Raw genomic sequence first — 21,085 nt, forward strand, 5'->3', positions numbered from 1 at the left:
ATCAGTGGATACTGTGTTTTTCATACCCACACCTGAATCTACACACTGGGTTTTTTCTTAAATTATTTGAAAAATCTCTTCCAGGTCTGCACTAATAGCTGTTTATTCCTGTTTTATCCTAATACTGTCCCCTCTTTGGCCATGATTCAAGGACAATGGTGTGAAAACAGTCTAATAATTTTATATCATAACTGTGTATAGCATGGGATCAGCATATTGAGGAGGTGAAGGTTGCTGTAGAATTAAAAGGCCAAACCCAAGATAAACAAAGACAGATATTTTAACAAGGTAAAATAAAACATTGAAAACCAATCGGAAGGGATTGTGGAATGAAAATCAGGCACAAGTGATGAAGCTAGCTGGCAAAAAAGCCCTGTACTACTCAGATGTGGAATCTGAGACGACTCTCTCCTGCTTGCCGTCTGGAGAATGAGTAAAGCAAAATGGCTAATAGAGATGGTTTAGAGAGATCATGTGAAGATCAAAGAAATATAGCACACTTCCATTGCAATGAATTTCTTAAGCCCCCAAAACCCTAGGATAAAGAAGGCCAGATGGTCATGGCAAGTGGCTTCGAGGCTGCGGACTATCCTCAGCCCTACAGCAAAGTGAAGAAAATGCTTGCTGGTCTCTCCAAAGGGTCTGTGATGAGAGGTCCCCAGGATACGATGTCTCAGCCAGCTGGCCAACAACTAAAATAATTTTCACTCTGTTATTCTGCTGGCAGGGAGAAGAAAATACTTTGGCTTCTTTAGAGCAGCCATCTGGCTTTAAAGTTAGCTTTTTGTATGTAAAGTAGAGTCACTTGGAGTCCAATGAAGTTATAATGACCCCAGAGTAAACAAGTCTGAGCTGAGTGACAGGATCTTGCTTAGCTCTGTACAGTATACAGTATGCATATCAAGTGACAAGCGTGACTAACAGTGTGTGCTATAAATCTTGTGCAGCTGATTAAAACCTATCATATGCAGCCTATAGTGCTATTTCCATTGTTCTTTTTCTCCAGGTGAAATTATAAACTGGGTTGCATTAGACTATGAGGAGCAAGCTCAGCACCATCTGTTTGCTCTGGTGACTGACCATGGAGTCCTGCAACATAATGTCACAGTATCTGCCTATATCTCAGTTACTGACGTCAATGATAACCACCCATACTTCCCACAGCTTCTGCCTGGAGCAGAGCTGCATGTCAAGGTTTGAATGAACTGAGCTGGATCTTTTTTTCTTTCTTTTCTTCATGTGTAACATTAAAAAAAAACACCTTTGTGTCATGTGTGAATTTTATTACTATATGACAGAATATGAAAGATAGTCATTTTTAAATGGAATGAATGTTCCATCCAGTGTAGGTGTTGACTTTCAGACCAATGTAAGCAAAAGCCTGTTAAGCCTCATGTGTGAAAACACACTTCTTGGCATCCTGCTGCAGCACACAATAAAACATTTTAATTTGTTTTGAGCACCATCTTGTGGTCAAATGCCTGAACTGGAATATGGAAAAACTGCTAAAAAGCACAGTTGACATAAGATTAGGAGATGCATGGTTGGTTAGCCAGTGAGATCTAATCTATTTAAACTAAATTTTCAATGTACTCTTTCTATATCTATGGCATATGCTACTAGCCCGTAACATGCCTTCATTTTAAAGATGTTTTTATATTTATTTATTTTTTAAATTTTATTTTAAAGCTTTTTTAAAAAGATGTTTTAAAAGATGCTTTGTCTTAATACGTTTCAGAGTGCTTTTAGTGTTTTTGTTTGCTGCCTGGGCTCTTGGAAGGAAGGGCAGGATAGAAATTTAATAAATACATACATAAATACATTTATTATAGCTTTACAGCTTCAGTTGCTATCCTGCTGGCACCTCATCATGCAAAATACATCTAAGGAGCTTCTCATTGAGACAAATTATTTTGACAAGATCACTAGTTAAGGGCAATTGGAAACACCTTTTGTTTGACTTCATTTCAAATAAAATTCTATGGGTGATATTGAATGCTAGTCCTACTCAGAGCAGACCCACTAAAGTGATTAGATATGGCTAATTTAGGTTCATTAATTTTAATGGTTCTACTCAGAGTAGGACTTAGTTGAATACATCCCCATAGTAAAACAGAAAATAATTTATTTTGACTGCTACCTGAGTGGCTTGGCTTCATTGGTAATGTGATAATTCTATAGTAGTAAGCCCTCTAGAAAAATTAGGAGTCACAATTTTCAGTGGTACTTGCCCATATTTTTTATCTGCCAAACCTTTGGAAAAAGTTCCAATAATATTTCTTTAAGAGAAGACTATTGTAAAATTGTAATCACGCCAGTGCAGTATTTTAGATAAATCTGTGAGAGAAATCCAGTTTTTTGCAGGGGTAGGCTGCGGCATGGACATTTGCTGCAGAAAGAGAGTTATTGTGCGTGTATATCTGTGGATGAGGTATGCCTAGGGTTTTTTAAAAGGAAAACTTCAAATTGCCCGGTGGTGGTATTATCATTATCATCTAATTTGTATACTGCTTCATACTTCAAAAGAAGCCCGTAAGCTGTTTACAGTATAATCAAAAATCATAAAAACAATAAAAAACATAATTGCACATTTAAAATAATACAAAACATTTTAAAAGATCTTATTAGACATTAATATAAACTAAAACAACTAACAAAATAAGCACAATAACTACTGGCAGATCAAAGCATAAAAATACCACAGAGGCAACCAGCCCCACCAGCCAAATACACAAGCATGTATGTACAGGTAGCAACATCACTCCCACTTCTGCTGCTACCTCCCCAATTTATCCTCTCACCAAAAGGTGGGGCAAAACTACAGACTCCCCACCTGTGGAGCTCCTTCCTCTCACCAGGGAGCACCCACAATCATTCTTCCCCCACATGACACTCATAACAACAATAACGGGGTGACACCCTCATCCTGAGTTCAATCCAAAAAGGTTGATCTGCAATAGCACTAGTTGTATGCCCATGGGCTGAGATTTAGAGATGCATCTTTCCTTCTCTGTCAGCAAGCTGGCATACTCCATAATGTCTTAAAGGCCAGCTATGTGTGCTCAAGTTGCTCGCCCCGACTGAGAGCTGCAGCATGAGAGCTCTTTGGCTCTCGCCCTTCGGCTTGTGGCAACAGCTTGTGACCTTGCCAGGCACAAGTCTAAATAGATACCTGGAGAAGGGAAAAAACCACAGCCTTCAGTCAGGGGCCCAGCTGCACCTCCTTTCACTAACACGCGCCATTCACATGAAAAGCATGTGGTACTACAACACACCTGTGCATCTTCCTCATGTGTACATACACGCTTGCTTTCTTGCTTAGAGTCACATTCCATGACATTTAGAAGCCTGTACAGAGTAGGAGAAAATCTTCAGAACTGAGAATTTGACAGCAATAATGCAGAAGGGTGTTACGTTAGAATATTCTGTGGAGAGTAGTAGTGGAATCTGCAGGGGGAGGAGAAATGGGTATGCTTGATCGGGGTCTGAGGTTCACGTTTTGCATCACCTAATATTATACAACTTTGCATGACTTGAATTTTTGAACTGCCTGATTTCCCCCCTGTAGTTGCGCATTTTGGCTCTGACTGCCTGATTTAAAAAACCCACAAAGCCCTGGGTATGTTTGTCCATTAGCACTCTGCCAGTCCCTTCTAGCACTTTAGTTCTGAATGTTTCTTTAACATGCATGAATTTTGTTGGTCTTTGGAATTTGGAAAGTTCGATTTTAATCAATCTGCTTGCTAATTAGGTTTTGGAAGGACAACCAGCAGGAACACTGGTTGCCACCATATTTGCCAAGGACCTTGATTCTGGGAACAACGGGTTAGTGTTATATTCATTGTCCTCAGGTAAGAATCTCCTGCTTCTCAAGTACAAATAAGAAAGTGCATGACATCAAAATATGTCGTCAAGGAAGCAGTAACTGTACAGCATAAACTTTTAGCAAGAACCTGTCCTTGGTGGCTCTTGGAAATGTCTCTTTTTTCCAGTTAAATGTTGGTTCATGTTTGTTAAGTGGAATTCCCACACCTCTCCATTCCATGTGGCATGCTGGCTGCTTATTATGAGGTGTATTTTGTGACCTGGATTCCAAGTGAAAGTTGTAAAAATGTCCAGTTTTCCATTTTTTCTGATAATCGACATGTCTTTAGGTACATGTATAGCAAGTTCTGCTCTATTCAATCCTAAATAGCAGTATTTGTAAGATCATGGGCAGCCCTTTTCACCATTTTATCCTTCAATGCTTTTTTTCATTGCACATAGAATTCTCAACTGAAAACACTAACTCACCCAGGATTAAGATGATAATAAAATACTAACTAAAACATGTTCAGTACAGTTTAGGATTTCATCTGTTTGAGGCAAATGTTTTTACCATCCCAGTGGAAAAAATGACCTTTCCTTTCCCATGATTAACTGGAAATCTTCCTATAGGACTTGACAGTGACAGTCTGAAACAGGGATCAAAAGATAAATGTGAGCAAATAATGGGGCTTGTGTAGATCTCATTTCATCCTTTGTTGGGGGAGTTTGCTGGATAGAATTCTGCAGCAAAACTGTGTTTGCACTGATATCTTGCTGGCTGGCTTCCCACAGGCATCTGGTTGGTCACTGTGAGAACAGGAAGCCAGACTAGATGGGCCTTTGGTCTAACCCAGAAGGACTCTTCTTATGTTCTTATCTTTCCTTTTACTACAACAGTAAAACTAGGAACACTTTTGAGCCTGGTTCTGTTTATTTTATTTTTTTTTTAAATTAAAAATGCAGGGCAAAAATGACTCTCTCTACTGCTAAATATATGCAGTCATACACTACACACTTTATTCATGAGTCATTTAACAGAAAACAATGGCAGTGCCCCCAGCTTTTTATTAAAAAAGAGCAAAAGGAGGAAATTATTTTTTCCAAATGATGGAGTCCCATGGAAGCTTAGCAGACTAACTTTCTATTGCAATCTGATGAGTTGGGCTATAGCCTGTTAAAGGTCATGCCTCGATAAATTTATTAGTCTTTGAAACATGGCTCTTTGCTTAAGATGCATCAGACACTGCTTTAACAGCTGGATTTTGGGAGTCATTTCTGAAACAATTGTAGAGAATTGTATTCAAATGCCATTAAGTTATTTATATACATTAAATGAGTTGGTGGTTTTTTTTAATTATAGTTGTAATAATTAACCTAGTAAATCTATAATAACTGCCAGAATGCTGGTGCTTGTTTTTCTTCCTCTGATGTGCAATCAACAAGAAATCCCACTAAAAAAAAGGGAAATTCATTGATATGTATCAATTGTTCTATCAATTTTGCTCACTGACATGACAATTACCATGCATTCCCCATCTGAATTATATCGGACCTAGCATGTATTACGGAAACCTGGCTGGATGAAGCTTCCGCTCCTACTCTGGCTGCCATGTGCCCAGCTGGGTTTTCGTATGCACAGCGGCCGAGGGTTGGTAGTTGGGGAGGGGGAGTGGCGGTTATTTATCGAAGGTCCTTGGTTATCACCAGACCCCCAATCTATGAGACCAAGGTGGCAGATTGCATGTACTGGAGGTTGGGACCGAAGGGCAGTCTAGGGATTCTGCTCGTGTACCGCCCACCCTGCTGCACGATGGAATCCCTGGCTGAGGTGCTGGGGCTGGTCTCGGATGTGCGGGTGCAGTCCCCAAACCTTTTGGTGTTGGGGGACTTCACCGTGCACTCGGAGGCCAGTCTCACTGGAGCACCTCGGGACTTCTTGGAAACCATGGCTTCCTGGGAGCTGCACCTTATTTCAATGGGCCCTACCCATGTAGCCGGTCATGCACTCGACCTTGTGTTTGTCTTGGGAGAGGAGGGGAGTGGTCTGAAAATTGGGGATACATCTATCACCCCCTTGTCATGGTCAGATCACTACCTGGTGAGGATGGACCTTTCACTGCCGCAAACCCTCTGCGGGGTTGAAGGGCCCATTAAGATGGTCCACCCCAGGCGTCTGATGGAGCCAGATAGATTCTTGAATGCGCTTGGGGATACTTTGGAGCAAGCAAACAGCCACTCAGCTGAGGCCCTAGTGGAGGGCTGGAATGCCGCGATCACCAGGGCACTGAACCGAGTGGCTCCAAAACGCCCTCTCCCCCTGAACAGAACTCAGACGGCACCGTGGTTTACCCCACGGTTGCGAACTCTGAGGCGGGAGGTGAGACGGCTAGAGCGCCGGTGGTGAAAGTCTTGCTCTGAGGACGATCGAACACTGGTTAGAGCCGCCGCTGCAGCCTATCATGTGGCAATAAGGGCAACAAAAAAGGATTTTTATGCTGCCTCTATTGCATCTGCAGAGTGCTGTCCCAGGAGACTATTCCAAGTGGTCCGGAGCCTGGTCGGTCCAGTTGCTCTGGTACTGCTGGAACATGATAAGGTCTCCTGTGATGAGTTTGCTAAACACTTTGCGGATAAAATCGATCGTATTAAAAGCAATATTCCATACACTGTGGATACAGGGAGTGAGCCAGAGGTGATCAGTGTTGCTTCAGTGGCGTGGGATCGGTTTCAGCTTCTTCCCTCTGAGGAAGTGGACAAGGTGCTTTCAACTTTAAAGCCGACCACCTGCCTACTTGATCCTTGCCCTTCGTGGCTCATCATGAGCTGCAAAGATAGACTGGGAGAGAGAATCAAGCTGATGGTAAATGCATCGCTTGAAGAGGGAGTAATGCCATCAGTGCTCAAGGAGGCGATAATAAAACCAATCTTAAGAAAGTCCTCCTTGAACCCTCAAGATCTGAACAACTTTCGCCCAGTCTCAAATGTGCCATTCTTAGGCAAGGCAGTTGAGCGGGTGGTGGCTAAACAGCTGCAAGCACACTTGGAAGAAACGGATTACCTAGATTCATTTCAATCTGGCTTCAGACCAGGACATGGGACTGAAACAGCCTTGGTCGCCTTGGTAGATGATATGAGAAGGGCGTGGGATAGAGGCGAATGCACCTTCCTTGTCCTTCTCGATCTCTCAGCGGCTTTCGATACCATTGACCACGGTATCCTCTTGGACTGCCTGCAGAGGTTAGGTATTGGGGGCACTGTATTGCAGTGGTTCCATTCCTTCCTCTCTGGGAGGTACCAAAGAGTAGCACTGGAGGAGGAGGTCTCAGATCCCCGCCCCCTCATTTGTGGGGTACCACAGGGGTCTTTCCTTTCTCCAATGCTTTTTAACATCTATATAAAGCCGCTGGGAGCAATCATCAGGAGATTTGGGCTGCAGTGTCATCAGTATGCGGATGACACACAGCTCTATCTCTCATTTAAATCTTCACCAAGGTTGGCTGTGGAAACCCTGTCCAAATGTCTGGAGTCGGTGAGTGGCTGGATGGGAAGGAATAAGCTAAAGCTGAATCCTGACAAAACCGAGGTGCTGTTTGTGGGAGACAAGGGAAGGTTGGGAGATATAGACCTGGTGCTTAACGGGGTACGACTGCCTCTGAAAGACCAGGTCCGTAGCCTGGGGTCATTCTTGACTCCCAGCTGCCCATGGAGGCTCAAGTTTCGGCTGTGAGTTGGGCAGCTCTGTATCAACTCCATCTGATACGGAGGCTACGCCCCTACCTTCCCAATCATCTGCTCCCACCGGTGGTACATGCCCTGATCACCACTCGCCTAGACTACTGTAATGTGCTCTACGTGGGGTTACCCCTGAAAATGGTTCGGAAGTTACAGCTGGTACAAAATGCAGCGGCGTGTCTGATTACAGGCGGCCGCCGTAGAGATCACATCACTCCTGTGTTGAAGGAGTTGCATTGGTTACCGGTTGTGTACCGAGCCCAATGCAAGGTGTTGGTCTTAACCTTTAAAACCCTATACGGTTGTGGCCCAGCTTATTTGAAGGAGCGCCTCCAGCATTGACAGGGATGCCGCTCAACAAGATCAGCCTCAGAAGACCTTCTCTGGATCCCACCTGTCAAAACAGCTAGACTGGTGAGGACTCGAGAGAGGGCCTTCTCAATTGTGGCCCCCACCCTATGGAACTCTCTCCCAAATGATCTACGGCATGCCCCGTCTATAATGAGCTTCCGCCGGACCCTGAAGACCTGTTTTTTTAGGCAGGCTTTTGGAATGGGCTAGTTTTACTGTGTTTTTAAAATTTAACTGTTTTATATACTATTTTATCGTGTACGTCGCCCAGAGTGGCTGGCTATCCAGCCAGATGGGCAACTAACAAATCTCATAATAAATAAATAAATAAATAAATATCAACTGTCTTAATAATGTTGCTTCCTCCCTGCTAAAACAAGATCAGCACAGCACATGTCTTTTTTCTATTATTTGGGCTGATTGCAGGTGTTGCCACCACTCACCATATGCTCAGTGGCACATGTTACCAAATTCTTCCAAGCTACACAGCAAGTGGATTGGACTGTGAAAGACCAACCCAAATTGTGTTTGCATTTTGACAAATTTGTAGGGCAGTCCAATATCTCAGAGAGGAGGTCAGGTCTCCTGCTCCCCTGGTGCATTCACTAGAGCTGCCCAATTTCCCTGCTTTTTAAAGTTGAATAGAAATATCTGTGGGCTATAGGTACGTTCTTAAACTGCAAGTTTTTTTGCCTATTAGTGAATTTATGAAAACATTTAACAGAGTAACATTAATATTCAGGAATTGTTATAAAATAATGTACTATACAGAATGGTTACATTAAATATATTTCAGCCTCATCGTCACAAGTTTTTTTCCCCACTCGTTAACCTTTCCCCACTTGAAATAATTTTAAAGGAAATATCAGGGGAAACTATTTTTTATAGTTTGTGCACCAATTTTTCACTAAAGCATTTCAGATCTTGTTTTATGGTACATAAGCACACATAAGGGCATTTATATTGTAGTTTTAAAAATGGTGCACAGGTGGAGGAAAATATGTGTTCCATGGTATTCTGTGTATTTTATACTTTGTCATTTTGGTTGGTAGTTACACAGCATAACCATTCAATATGCAACCATTGCTTATTGAATCATCTGTTGCAACCACTTAGGGCAGCATCCAGTGAAGTAGTTCCATTAGTGCAAGGATTTCAGTTTGTGCAACAGAACTTCTCTTTCCTCCTGCGCTCCCCCTGTCCTCCTCCAATCTGCTCTAGAAGGTTTGGGGAAATCCTAGAACAGATTTAGGGGACATATGGGAGATGTACAAGGAAAGGTAAAGGAATTTTGGTTGCGTAGCCAGAAGCCCTTGTGCTGAGAGAACTACTTTGTTAGATACTGTGCTCAGTACTTAAGTTGGTTCTGAAACGTGTTGTTTATATATCAGCTTCCTGATGTGCAGGTATATTAATAGTGATGTATCTTTTCCAGGGGAAAGTTTAGGTCACTTTCAGATTGACAGCAGCAGTAGTGAGTTAAGAACCACTGAAGCTCTTTTGTATAATTGGCATTCAAGCTATCGTATGGTGATCACTGCAACTGATCAGGGAATTCCTCCTCTTCAAGGACAAATAGTCATCAACATTGAGGTATTGGCTTAAACAGATATTGTTGTCTTGAATAAAGTATCCTGAGCAAGAGATAGGAAAGCATGCCTGGATCACCCTCTCCCCCACAATTTATATATTTCTCTGTTGAGCCAGTACACTGTGAAAAGATAAAATGTTTATTTGATTTTAAATATAAGAGCTGCAGATTTGGAGCTGAACATTTGTCATTTCTGCTCCGTTCAGCAGAAGCTATCAGAAGGAGGGAGAAAACTTGAAAACACCACAAAAGAGAACTATATTGTTTATATATGGAATGGTTCTGAACTAAGCTGCACTTAGATTCTGTTGAATACAATGTGAAATCGATTTCATTGTAATCAATGTTGATTACAATGGGACCCTGTTATGATAATTTAGTGGGGATCCAACTCTATATCTGCATCAGGTTGTTCTTTTGTCTGACCCTGTTGGCCTGATGACAGACTAAGGTAACTAAATGTCTTCTTAATTGGAGGTTTGGGGTTCTCTTGAGATTGCTTCTCTTAATACACCCATTTAACATCACAGTCGTAGGTTTGCTCCATTATAAACCAAACAAAAGTGGCAAATCAGAAATGTGCAAATGCATGCAGCTTTGTAGATTATTTAACCTGGTGTATTTCAAACCAGGGTATTTCATTCAGGTCAATTTCAGGGTATATATACTTACTGTTATCTGTGAACTGAACAGCTTCAGTTAAAGAGGCTTGCTTGCCCCTATATAGAAAGACCATACCTTTTAGAGCAGATACCTTTAATTTCAGCTTTCTGGCGGAAGCACCATATTACATCCCATAAGGAGATAGCATTCGTGATTTTTACACATCTGGTTAAATGACATGCAAGATGCACAATGTTGCATAGTATTAAGGACAAAAGAGAGGTGCTTGGTAGATTTATTGAGGCTCAACGCGTTTCGGAGTAATCCTTCCTCAGGAGCAATGGAGATCTGTTTCTTTTTCTCTGCCTTTTTCTCAGTTCAAATTCTTTATCCAGCTGTGTTCATTTAGTGTGCAGCTGGATAAAGAATTGGCACTGTGCAGGCAGAGAAAAAGAAACAGATCTCCATTGCTCCTGAGGAAGGATTACTCCAAAACGCGTTGAGCCTCAATAAATCTACCAAGCACCAGAGCATGCCTTTTTTGTCCATTGCGTGGTGCTTTTCCCTTTTGTTTCTACATAGTATTGAGGAGATTTACATTGTCGTTTGCCACTTTTCATTTTTTTTATAAGAAATCATGCAGCCACCATTCTAGAATATTACTTCCTCAATTATGGGCCTTTTTCAAGATTTATGTTGCCAGATAAATATAAGGTTTGTAACACATTGCCAAAAAGTAGATAATTATTGTAATTAGTTTTAAAGAATCCACTGTAGTTTTAACTGATTATGCGGGTCGTGGATCATGATTCTTGGAAATGTTTGAGACTTTTAGAAAGGTTTGCACCAAAGTAATTTCTGCTGTGATTTTCTGCAAAATCAATTGATAAACCATTTATCATATGCTGGGAGCTCTATTCTTTCAAGCGCAAAAACTTTTTAAGCTATTAGGGATGACACATTTGAAGCTGAGGAGGTGTTATAGACAAGAACATCTTGTGAGTGTAAACACTTGTGCTGCCTATTGAGTTCTTGAGGCATTAACTGAAGTGTTTGTGCTCAGACTGTGAGCAATTAATGTCCTAGAAAAAATAAAGAATATTTTAAACAAATACCAACCATGATAGTGGTGTGTGTCTTAAAAAAGTGTTCTTTTGTTTCAGATAATTCCACTTCCCAAAGGGAAATCTGTTCCTTTCCAAAACATCAGACATTTGGTCATACCAGAAAATTTTAGGCCTGCACAAATGCTGTGCTCTCTAAAACTGCCTAGTCAGCATCCTCATTTCAACAACAAACAGCATTTTAGTATCTTTGAAGAAGATTCCCATGTTCCATTTGAAATTGACAATGCTAGTGGGGATCTATTTCTTTCCAAAGAACTTGATTATGAGACAGCATCTCACTACTTCCTTAGAGTTGTTGTAAATGATTATCTGAATAGTCCTCCATGGAATGACACAGTTTTCCTCAGTATTGACGTCGAAGATCAAAATGACCACTCTCCGGCTTTCCAGGATGACTTTGTTGTAATTGGGATAGAGGAAAATGTGCCCGTGGGCACTTTGGTGTATACATTTAATGCAAAAGATGGAGATGGCAGTTTTTTAAACAGCAACCTTCAGTATTCTATACGCAGGAATGACTTCACTGAAAATCCATTTCTAATTCACCCTTCTTATGGTAACGTAATCACAGCAGTTCCTCTTGATCGAGAGACGACTCCGGTTGTTGTCCTCACAGTGCTGGCAGCAGATCAGGTGGTAAATGTGAGTGATCGCAGGCAGAGTTCGTTGACAGCAAAGATTGTCATTTTGGACGTCAACGATAACCACCCTACCTTTGTTTCATCTCCTCTTTCCTACGTTAGAGAGGATGCAGAGGTAGGCTCATTGGTGCATCACATAGTCGCACAGGATCCAGATCTAGGAAGGAATGGGCAAGTCACATACCATCTTCTCTCAAACAACACAGACCATGCATTTGTAATAGATAAAAATTCAGGTAAGGTTAAAAAAAAGGTCTTTTAGCCCCATTGAAGTTGCACTGGGTATTATTGTCATCTCGTCTTTTGATTTAATTTATGAAAACAACCTTTTGATTGCACATAGTACAAGAGCACTGTGGAAAATTATAAGCATTCTGCAGCATGGAATTTAACAATTACTAAAGGACAGTCGAAATGCATACTCTAATTGAGTGTTTCAGCCCTGGTAACAAAGTGTCAAGGAAAACAGGAAGTAGACAAGCAAGTTAAGCATCTCTGTAAGGAGAAGGCATGTACTACCCATTCATTTACTGGCATTTGGCTCACAAATCAGAATCACAAACCATGGTTTGAAGCAAATTTGCAAACTATACTTTGCTCTGTGATTTATATAAACAAAAAGCAAGTTTTGAAGGGAGAAAGCCAGCAGGGGTATGGAAGCTATCTGCCTACTGAAAACAAGACATGGGTGTTTGTTCCCTTGAGGCAGCCCTGTAGCCAGCCTTGTTAGGTGGAACATTTTGGGGGGGGGGGAAGAACAGGCACATAGCACCAGCCACTTACCCCTCCCCTGGTGGAGAGGACATGGGAAAGGGAAAGGCAGCGACCTTCCCCTTCACTTCTTCTCCATCCAGAGAAAGTATTAAGTTACATGAGTAAAGTTTAATTTGGTGAATACTTTCTCCCATTTTTGAGAGATCCCCAGAAAATCCACTCTCAAAAGCTTGCTTTTGCCTATAGCTATAGTCCTCTTTCATCTGTGGTCTGTCTATGTTCTGATTCTTCATGAACTGAAGTACTTAGGTAATGACAGCGAGCTCCTGGTGCTGCATTAGGTATCTCAATTTTAGATTCCACTTAAAAACAAACTTGTCCACACTTCAGGAAGGACAGAGAGAAAACAAATACTTTAGGGTGTGTTTGTTAACTCCTCCCTGAGAGTCCTTCCTTCTAGTCTTGTTCCTGATCTTTAGATTTTCCTTTCTGCTGGAGAATCAAACTGGCAGCTATATAAAGGACTAACTAAGGACTAACTAAGCAATTGGAAACTAACTGTGGTAAGCAAATTTTTTTCTGGTGGCAGGGTTGATTTTTTTGGCAACAAACCCTGAAAAGGCCTCATGCTGAGCTGCATATATTGGGAAATCAGAAATTAGGCCTGAGTTACAGTCTAGGTAGCCAGCCCCTAGCTAGCTAGGTAACTGTAATGTACACAGCAATATTTCTGTTCCTCTAGGGCTGTTTTCATTCTTTGCCATTAAGTAATCAAGAAAAAAAGATTATGATTGTGAGTATAGTGAGTGCTTTAAAGAGTAAAAGGTAGCCATTTTTTCAGATCACTTTAAGTTATCTCTTTATTTCACTTTTTAGCAATAAGCACACAGTCCTGCACTATTCACTGTAATAACTGCAAAATAAACAAACTCTTCCTTATTATTGCACGCAAACAAACATGCTTCTTTATTGCTGGCTTGGTAGAGAACACAAATGAAAATGAAAAGTAGAGCAAAGGAAAATCCAAGGGGTGGTGTCTAACCGTAGCCCATAATACAAAGTTCTAACATTAACTCTTCAAGGGACATGCTGTTTTTTTCAGGATCACTTAAGTAATTATAGGGTGATTGTGATCATGAAAAATCCACCCTCAATTAGGGAAAACCCTGAGTAAGCAGATGTTTGGTGGCTCTTCCAGATGAGGCTGTTATTGTGCACTCACCCTGCCTTATTCACTTAATTTTTCAGAGTCCTTAAATTGCTCCTGTTCTTAAAATAAGCTGTCATTCTTTAAAAGGAGGTTGTCATTGTCTGTCATGTCACAAATTAAAGACACTTTTTGCAAAAAATCATAGGGAGGAAGCACAGCTCGAGGGGAGGCAGCACCCCTGTTTGCTCCCTGCCCCCCTGGCTACAGGCCTGCCTTGAGGCCAACTTTTTCAGCTGACCTGGAGAAGTTCAGGAGACAGAGAGGGTTGCATGATAGTTCTTATGCTGTAATGGAGAATGAGTGGCTGAAGGTAGGGGGGCATCATTCTAATAAAGAGGGAAATGATCCATTAGGTGGGTCCTCTTCCTTGTGGCTATAGTATGCAAAGGCAGGTTTGCATTGTAAGCTACATAATGTTTTCTCTGTTCTTTAGGAACTCAGACCTTGGTTTGGCTTCTAAACTATGGTTAGTTCAAACCATGGATTTGGCATGACATCTGCATCAAGCCATAGTAATGCATTATTGAAACAGCAACTGTATTGGGAGAAATCAATATCCATATGATAATTTTTCCTCTTTCAACAGGACTGCTAACTACTGTCTTTGCTTTGGACCATGAATGCCAAGAACATTACAACTTAACAGTTGTGGCCCTTGATAATGGTACTCCAGCTCTATCTGCAACTCAGAGTCTGATAATAATTGTTGTTGATGTAAATGACGAGGTGCCAATGTTTACAAAATCTCTATATGAATCTTCCATCTGTGAAAATGAAGTTCCAGGAGCAGTTGTGATTAAAGTTGAAGCCACAGATAAAGATTCAGGTAGTATGCTTTCTAAAGAGCTTACAGACATTACCTTCAAATAGACAAAATGTCGACAGTCTAATCTCTTTCAGTTTATGCACTAGCAAGCTCCTAAACTGAAGATTGAATTTTACTGTCGAATAGCAGATTAAGTTTTACACTTTGCTCTTCCCTGGTCACCCTGCTGGTGTCCTGAGGTAAGGCTTGGCTTGGCTTGGCTTAGCATGTCATCCATACACAGTTTTGTGGTTTAGCTCTTCTGGACAAACCATGAGCCATAAACCATAGGACAGACCTGGGTTACAGCTCAGGGTTAGTCTGGAGAGAGCTAAACCACAAGCCTGTCAAGCTGCGGCGTAGTTCAGCATCACAGGAGGATGAACAGGGAGGATCTCCTCTCCCAGAGCCTGCATGTTTGCACTAAGTCATGGTTTGGCTTAAGTGTGACATGCGAAACAGGCCACTAAGTTGACGCAGAAGGGATGCAGTCCTGGAATTTAAATAAGTGTAACTAGATTATAACCATCATGTTTCAACTGCTATTCCTAGGGACATAAGAAGCTGCCTTGTGCCAGGTCTGGCTGTTTGTCCATGTAGCCCAATATTACCTGCTCTAACTGGCAGCAGGTCTCCAGGGTCTCAGGCAGAGGTCTTTCCCATCACTCTCTGATTTTTTCTTAACTGAAGATGGCAGGAATTGAACGTTGGACCTTCTGCAAAACTTGCTTTCCTCTGAGCTATGGCCCTTCTTTTACGACCGTGCTTCTTAAAGTACAGAGCAGGGATCTGTGGAAGGAAGGTATGAACTTCCATAGCAGGGTAGGGTGCTGAGGAAGATTTTGACTTTCTCACCAGACAAGTTTTGTATGGATTGAATGCCTCCAACAGTGGATGCCAACCAAAGCACATGGGATTTATGAGGATAACTGTCTGTACTGTTTTGAGGAGCATGTTTTTAGCCATTTAGCTTTACTATTTCAAAAGCAATTCGATAAACTTGACATGCTTAATGGTAATTGCCAGCATGCATTAATCTGATTTGGCCAGAATGGGGCACTGTAATCCCAGTATCTGTTTCGTTCAGTGCAGCTGAAAAGGGAATGTAACCTACAGGAGCAGCAGTATGAAGGCTTCCTTTGTATTTTAATTCTCCCCAAATGCTAAGTTAAAAACAAACAGAGAAGGGTGTTGGCTCATGTGGAATCTTTGTTCAACAAACAGTATTTTCACAATTCTAGGGTGCAGCATTGGTTGCATTTGCTAATGTCCAATTGATTTTAGTGGGGTTTGACTGTACATAACTGGACACACAATGACAGTGACAGCAGAGTGTCTGCTGGTCTTGTAAAGAAACTTGAGCAAGCAGAGGACTTGATAGGAGACCAACTATAGGTGTTCATAATTCTGGACCAACCAAGTCAAGGAGGAAGGTATTTGCTTGGTTCTTTTTCTTCTCTCTCATCCAGTAACCTTCAGGTCTACTATTACTGTTTTCATTGCAGGAATGCTTTGGGGATTATTCCCACACTGAATTCAAATTAGTTGTCCACCTGGATTTTTCTGTGGTGGTCCTATTACTAGAACACAGGAAGAACCTAGGAACTTGCTCCTGGGGTTCCCTGAAATAGCAATGTCAGGAAAGAGTTCCAAAGTAATGTTTTTCATATGCATGCTTGCATAGAGATCAGATGTAAAACTCTCTAATGGAGGCGCATCAGAGAGGCATTGCTGGTCCACAAATCTAGACCACAATTTTACACATGGACTTGGATTAGTTGGTTATATACAAGTGACCTTAAAGTGGAACAGCTATTTGGTGAACCTGTGTGAGCCCAATTCATCATGTTGGGTTGTTTTTATGTTGCTGTTAACTCCAGCAGTATAAGCAAGTCTTCTTAAAAGAGTCAGACCTGAATGCAAAGAGATGCACTGCCAGTGATTTAATCAGGGCAAGAGTTTGGACAGAGCTCCAGGGCCATACTCAGGAGAATGAACAAGAGGGTCCCAAATGGAGTAGGGCTGGTGTACCATGTGTTAAAGTAAGTGAAGTAATCCACATTAACATCCAAAAAAGACTCCCATCACCACCAATAACTCCATGAAGTCCAGAATCTAAAATTGCCTAATTTTGCCATTTTTTACATTGCAAGAGGTAGAGTTTTTCAGCATCTCCTTTGAAAAAAAACCCCTCGAACTGTACTCCTCAAGAGGCTGTTCCCAAACCCTGTAGAGACCCGAATCCGGGTCCAAACCAAATCCTGTGGTCAGTATGCATCCCTAAATATATGTTCATATGTAACAATGACAAATGTTTAATCAATTCAATTGACTGGAATGAAGTTTTGCTTAGTTGCAAACAATATAATGTACAATAACTTGAGATGTATACTTGCTATCTTTTCCTCAAAATACTGGATTAAATCCATTATAGTTAATACTATCAGTGCCTTTGCTGTATAACACGTTGCGAAAATGGTGCCATGCTTTCCTCTGAAGAGCATTGAAACCACAAGAAATATGGGAACAATTTATTCTGAAGCAATAAAAGATGTGAATGGGAAGCAGGATTCCTGCTACAGAAGGCATACAGCTGTAGAAACAAACAAACAAACTGCTGCTAAATTTAATAAACAACATTTTCTCTTGCAGCATACCGGAAAGTGGTATTGATTTTGCATGGTAACAAAGTAATATGAATTACCATATAAACTCAGTAGTTGCAGCTCCCTGGGCTCTAAAGTAAGATGCATGAATAAAAATCAAGAAGACAGGATTCTCAAATAGTGAAACACACCTCCCTGAGGTAGCAAGACAGTAGCTGGATGATAGACAAGCTTATTCTAGGGATGCTTTCACACATGGGGCTGATTGCATTAGTTTAATGAATTAAAAAGGTAGCACTTCTGTCCTGATTGCTAAAATCCCTTTCACACTGCAGTACCTGTTGCGTTAAAGAAGAGCAGTTTTTCAACTGATATTCGGGCATTTCGTAGAACCATCTTTCACACAGCACGTTTTCATACAACACCCATTATATACATGCACACTGTTACCTACTGTGTAGGAGGTCTAAGATCTCATCCCGTCACCATGCAAGCCCTCTCCCTTTAGGATCTGACTTTTAAAATTATTTTAGTTTTATCGACATGACAGTCTGTTGGACCGAGGGTCCTTGAGAAAATTGAAGACACAGGCTTGCAGCAAAGGTAGGCCTTTATTGGTTATGTGTGCACGGTCAGTCTCCCTTGAGTGTGGTGGAGAGTTGCAACGTGGCACAGCTTGCCTGGGTTTTTTATACATTCCAGGACAAAGACATTAGCATATCCCAATGAGGAAGCTACACATAAGCATTACATAGATGTTACACTGTCTACATTATTTTCTAGCCAATCAGGTAATATTCAGCAAGTTTCATACCAGCACATTTCTACTATGAGCTAATACATTCTAGTGCTAATCCTTCTCAGGCCTTGGAGAGTACAGAGATGTTCAGTACCAGTGTTCTGTTCCCCTTATCTTGTCTTATTGAGCCAGGCTGTACCTAGCATACCATACATACCAGTTACTATACACACATTTGCGTTACAGGCAGGGATGTCAGTTCCAAGGAGAGGATTTGTAGCTGGCTTGCTATACTATTCTACATTATAAACCCTATAGTTGTCTAAAAGAATATATTTTGCTTACTGTTTGTATCTAAAAATTCCCCATTAGACACAGGTGAGTGTGAGAGAAATGCGGCTACTATCTGTGTTGATGCTGGAATACCAGTACAATTTTCATCAGGCAACCCCCCCCCCCCGCTTGACTAAAGGGTGAAAATGCACTGCATGCTGGGATGCCTGTCACATGAGTGGCTTCAGCTAGCGAAAAACTCCTGAAATCTTCCTGGTTCCCAGCCTTGCTAACAGATTATTTCTGGGACTATTTATCACGGAAATTGCACTAAACTTGCACTACATTCCATTAGAATTCTGGAACTAGCTTGTGCAGCATGTGAAAGATCAAATATAATACCCAGATTACTAGGTAAGAAACCGTCAGAATAATGGAATAGAGTGCAATGTGAAAACAGCCCAAATCAAAAGTTGTCAATCTCTTCAGGAGCCAATGTTCACTTGGACCTCTCCACAAACTGGTTAAAAATATTGCCTCATAATGTGATAAAAATAGTGTATTGAAGCCTACCCTATTTTTAGTAAAGATTTGTTTTTGCTTAATTAAGGTTGCTTCTCCTACTGTGGGTAATGCAAAAATACAGGTGTCCAAAATTACTTGGGAAGCTGCTGTATACGGAGTCAGACCATTGGTCCATCTATCCAGGTATTGTCTATTCTGACTGGCAGCAGCTGTACAGGGACTTCAGTAGAGGCCATCCATGTCATTTTCTACCTGATCCTTTTTAACTAGAGATGCTGGGAATTTAACCTAGGACTGTGCATGCAGTCATATAATACCTAGGTCATTTTCATACCAAAAATTTCCCCAGGAAAATAGCTAGTAAGCCAGTATCAAGCTGATTAATATTGAGGTTTGATACACGTTTAGAGAATTTACCGATTTCCCCATTGTATTTTAAGGTATCAATTCTCTACTTCAGTATGAAATTTTATCAGGACCTGGATATGAATTTTTTCAAATAAACCAAGATACTGGAGAGATTACAACAGCCATCTCACTTGACAGGGAGACTCAAGATATCTTCACTATTAAAGGTAAAAATAGTTGTGATGCTATATAAAGAGTTTGGTGTTGCAGAGTCATCTACGTCCTTCAGCTGAATGGATGTTGTACAAATTTTGCAAGTAATTCAGTTTTTTCAATGAGGTTGGCATGGAAGAAGTTACTTATGGTTTGTATGCCATATCAAGAAAACGTAGCAAAACAATAGCAGCACAACATTCAGAAACATAAAGTTGAACGGACTCTTAAGAAGAACGGCATGTAGAGTTTGTTATCTTGATATTGTGGTAGGCAGTTTAAATCATCTTTCTTTTGTAAACTGGCTTTCAAATGCTCCTTTCTATTTAGTTCTAGTTCAAGACAGCGGAACTCCCATTTTATCCAGTACAGCATCAATTGTCTTCAGAGTACTGGATGAAAATGACCACACTCCCAAGTTCCTCCTTCCAGTTTCTAAGATCCAAATTATGGAGAACCAAGAGCCTTCAACAGTATCAACTGTGTTGGCTATAGATAAGGATGCTGCTGGTAATGGAACTGTGCAATATCGGATCATTGGTAAGATGAATTGTATTATGCTCTGAATTTTAAAAAAATCGAGATGCCACAATTTAATATTTTCTGATCTCTTAAGAGGTTTTTTTGTTTGTATTCTTTTACATATTGAGTTTGTTGTGCTATGGCATGGCATGGTTAAATCATATGGTTATTGTGAGAAACAGGCCTGTTTTTGTACTAATTTGGTACTCTCCACAATGAAACCCTATTGCACTCCTTCTAGAAAATAGTATTCCTTTGCATGCTTGAATAAAGCTGATTGTCTCAACCCATTTCAGTTTGGCTTCAGGCCTGGTTTCTGCACTGAGATGGCTCTGGTTGCTCTGGTTAATAACTGGTCAGCACTGGGACAGTGCAACCCTGTTGATTTTTGACATATTGGTGGCTTTTGATACCATCAACTGTGGTTTCTTCCCAGAGTGGCTGCAAGTTGGGAGTTGGAGGCACCGTGTAATGGTAGTTCTCCTCCTACCTGCAGGGCCATTTCCAGAAAGCAGCACTAGGATATTTCTAATCAGCACCTTGGCAATTGTGCTGTGGGATCCCTCAGGATTCTATTCTGTCTCCAGTGCATATCTATATGAAACTGCCGGGTGTGGTGATGTGGGGGTCTTGGAGTGCAGTGTCAGCAATCTGCGAATGACAGCCCAGCTCTATTTCTCAGTTTCATCTGAACTGGATGAAGCCATGTCAATGCTGAACTGGTGGCCGAAAGCAGTAATGGGCTTAAAAAGGGCCAACAAACTAAAGCAGAATCCTGACCAGAGGAAGCCACTGCTGGTGGGCTGTTCTCATATCTAGGAATTGGGTAGGTGGCCTGTTCTTGTCAGAATTGCATTCCTTCTGAAGGAGCAAGTTTGTAGTCTGGGTGTACTCCTGGATCTAGCACTGTCACTGGAGACCCAGATGGTCTCTGCTGTCAGGAGTGCCTATTACTAGCTACAGCTGTGCACCAGCTGCTGCTTTCCTGGATCAGGATAGCCATGCCATTTGTAATCTCACATTTAGACTATTGTAATGTGCTTCACGTTCCACTTACTTTCAAGATGCTCTAGAAATTTTGGCTAGTATAGAATGCTGCCACCAAATACTGACTGGTACCTCTGCATGCTATCATATAATACCTATTTTGTGGGATCTGCACTGATTGCCTATATGCTACTGGGCTCAATCTAAGGTGTTAGTATTAACTTTGAAAGTCCTGTGTGACTTGGGGCCCATACTTTGTCAGTGCCTTCTTCCATACCAACTGATCTAGAT

The 21,085-nt window shown here is 41.3% G+C and overlaps 1 protein-coding gene across 5 annotated transcripts in view; it reads left to right on the top strand.

The window, feature by feature from the left end:
- DCHS2 (dachsous cadherin-related 2) overlaps window positions 1-21,085 on the top strand; it is a 155,248-nt gene that overhangs the window by 93,025 nt on the left and 41,138 nt on the right. For 4 of the 5 annotated variants that reach the window (XM_061584519.1, XM_061584518.1, XM_061584521.1 and 1 more), the window contains 7 exons: window positions 1,007-1,194; window positions 3,752-3,851; window positions 9,326-9,483; window positions 11,248-12,088; window positions 14,363-14,602; window positions 19,165-19,299; window positions 19,616-19,825. In XM_061584519.1, coding sequence (XP_061440503.1) covers window positions 1,007-1,194; window positions 3,752-3,851; window positions 9,326-9,483; window positions 11,248-12,088; window positions 14,363-14,602; window positions 19,165-19,299; window positions 19,616-19,825 — 1,872 coding nt within the window. Of the gene's footprint in view, window positions 1-1,006; window positions 1,195-3,751; window positions 3,852-9,325; window positions 9,484-11,247; window positions 12,089-14,362; window positions 14,603-19,164; window positions 19,300-19,615; window positions 19,826-21,085 lie in introns of those variants that run through there. The other variant, XM_061584522.1, reaches the window with a different exon arrangement.

The sequence above is a fragment of the Rhineura floridana genome, chromosome 9 (assembly GCF_030035675.1).
Source record: "Rhineura floridana isolate rRhiFlo1 chromosome 9, rRhiFlo1.hap2, whole genome shotgun sequence".
NCBI classification, from domain to species: domain Eukaryota; kingdom Metazoa; phylum Chordata; class Lepidosauria; order Squamata; family Rhineuridae; genus Rhineura; species Rhineura floridana.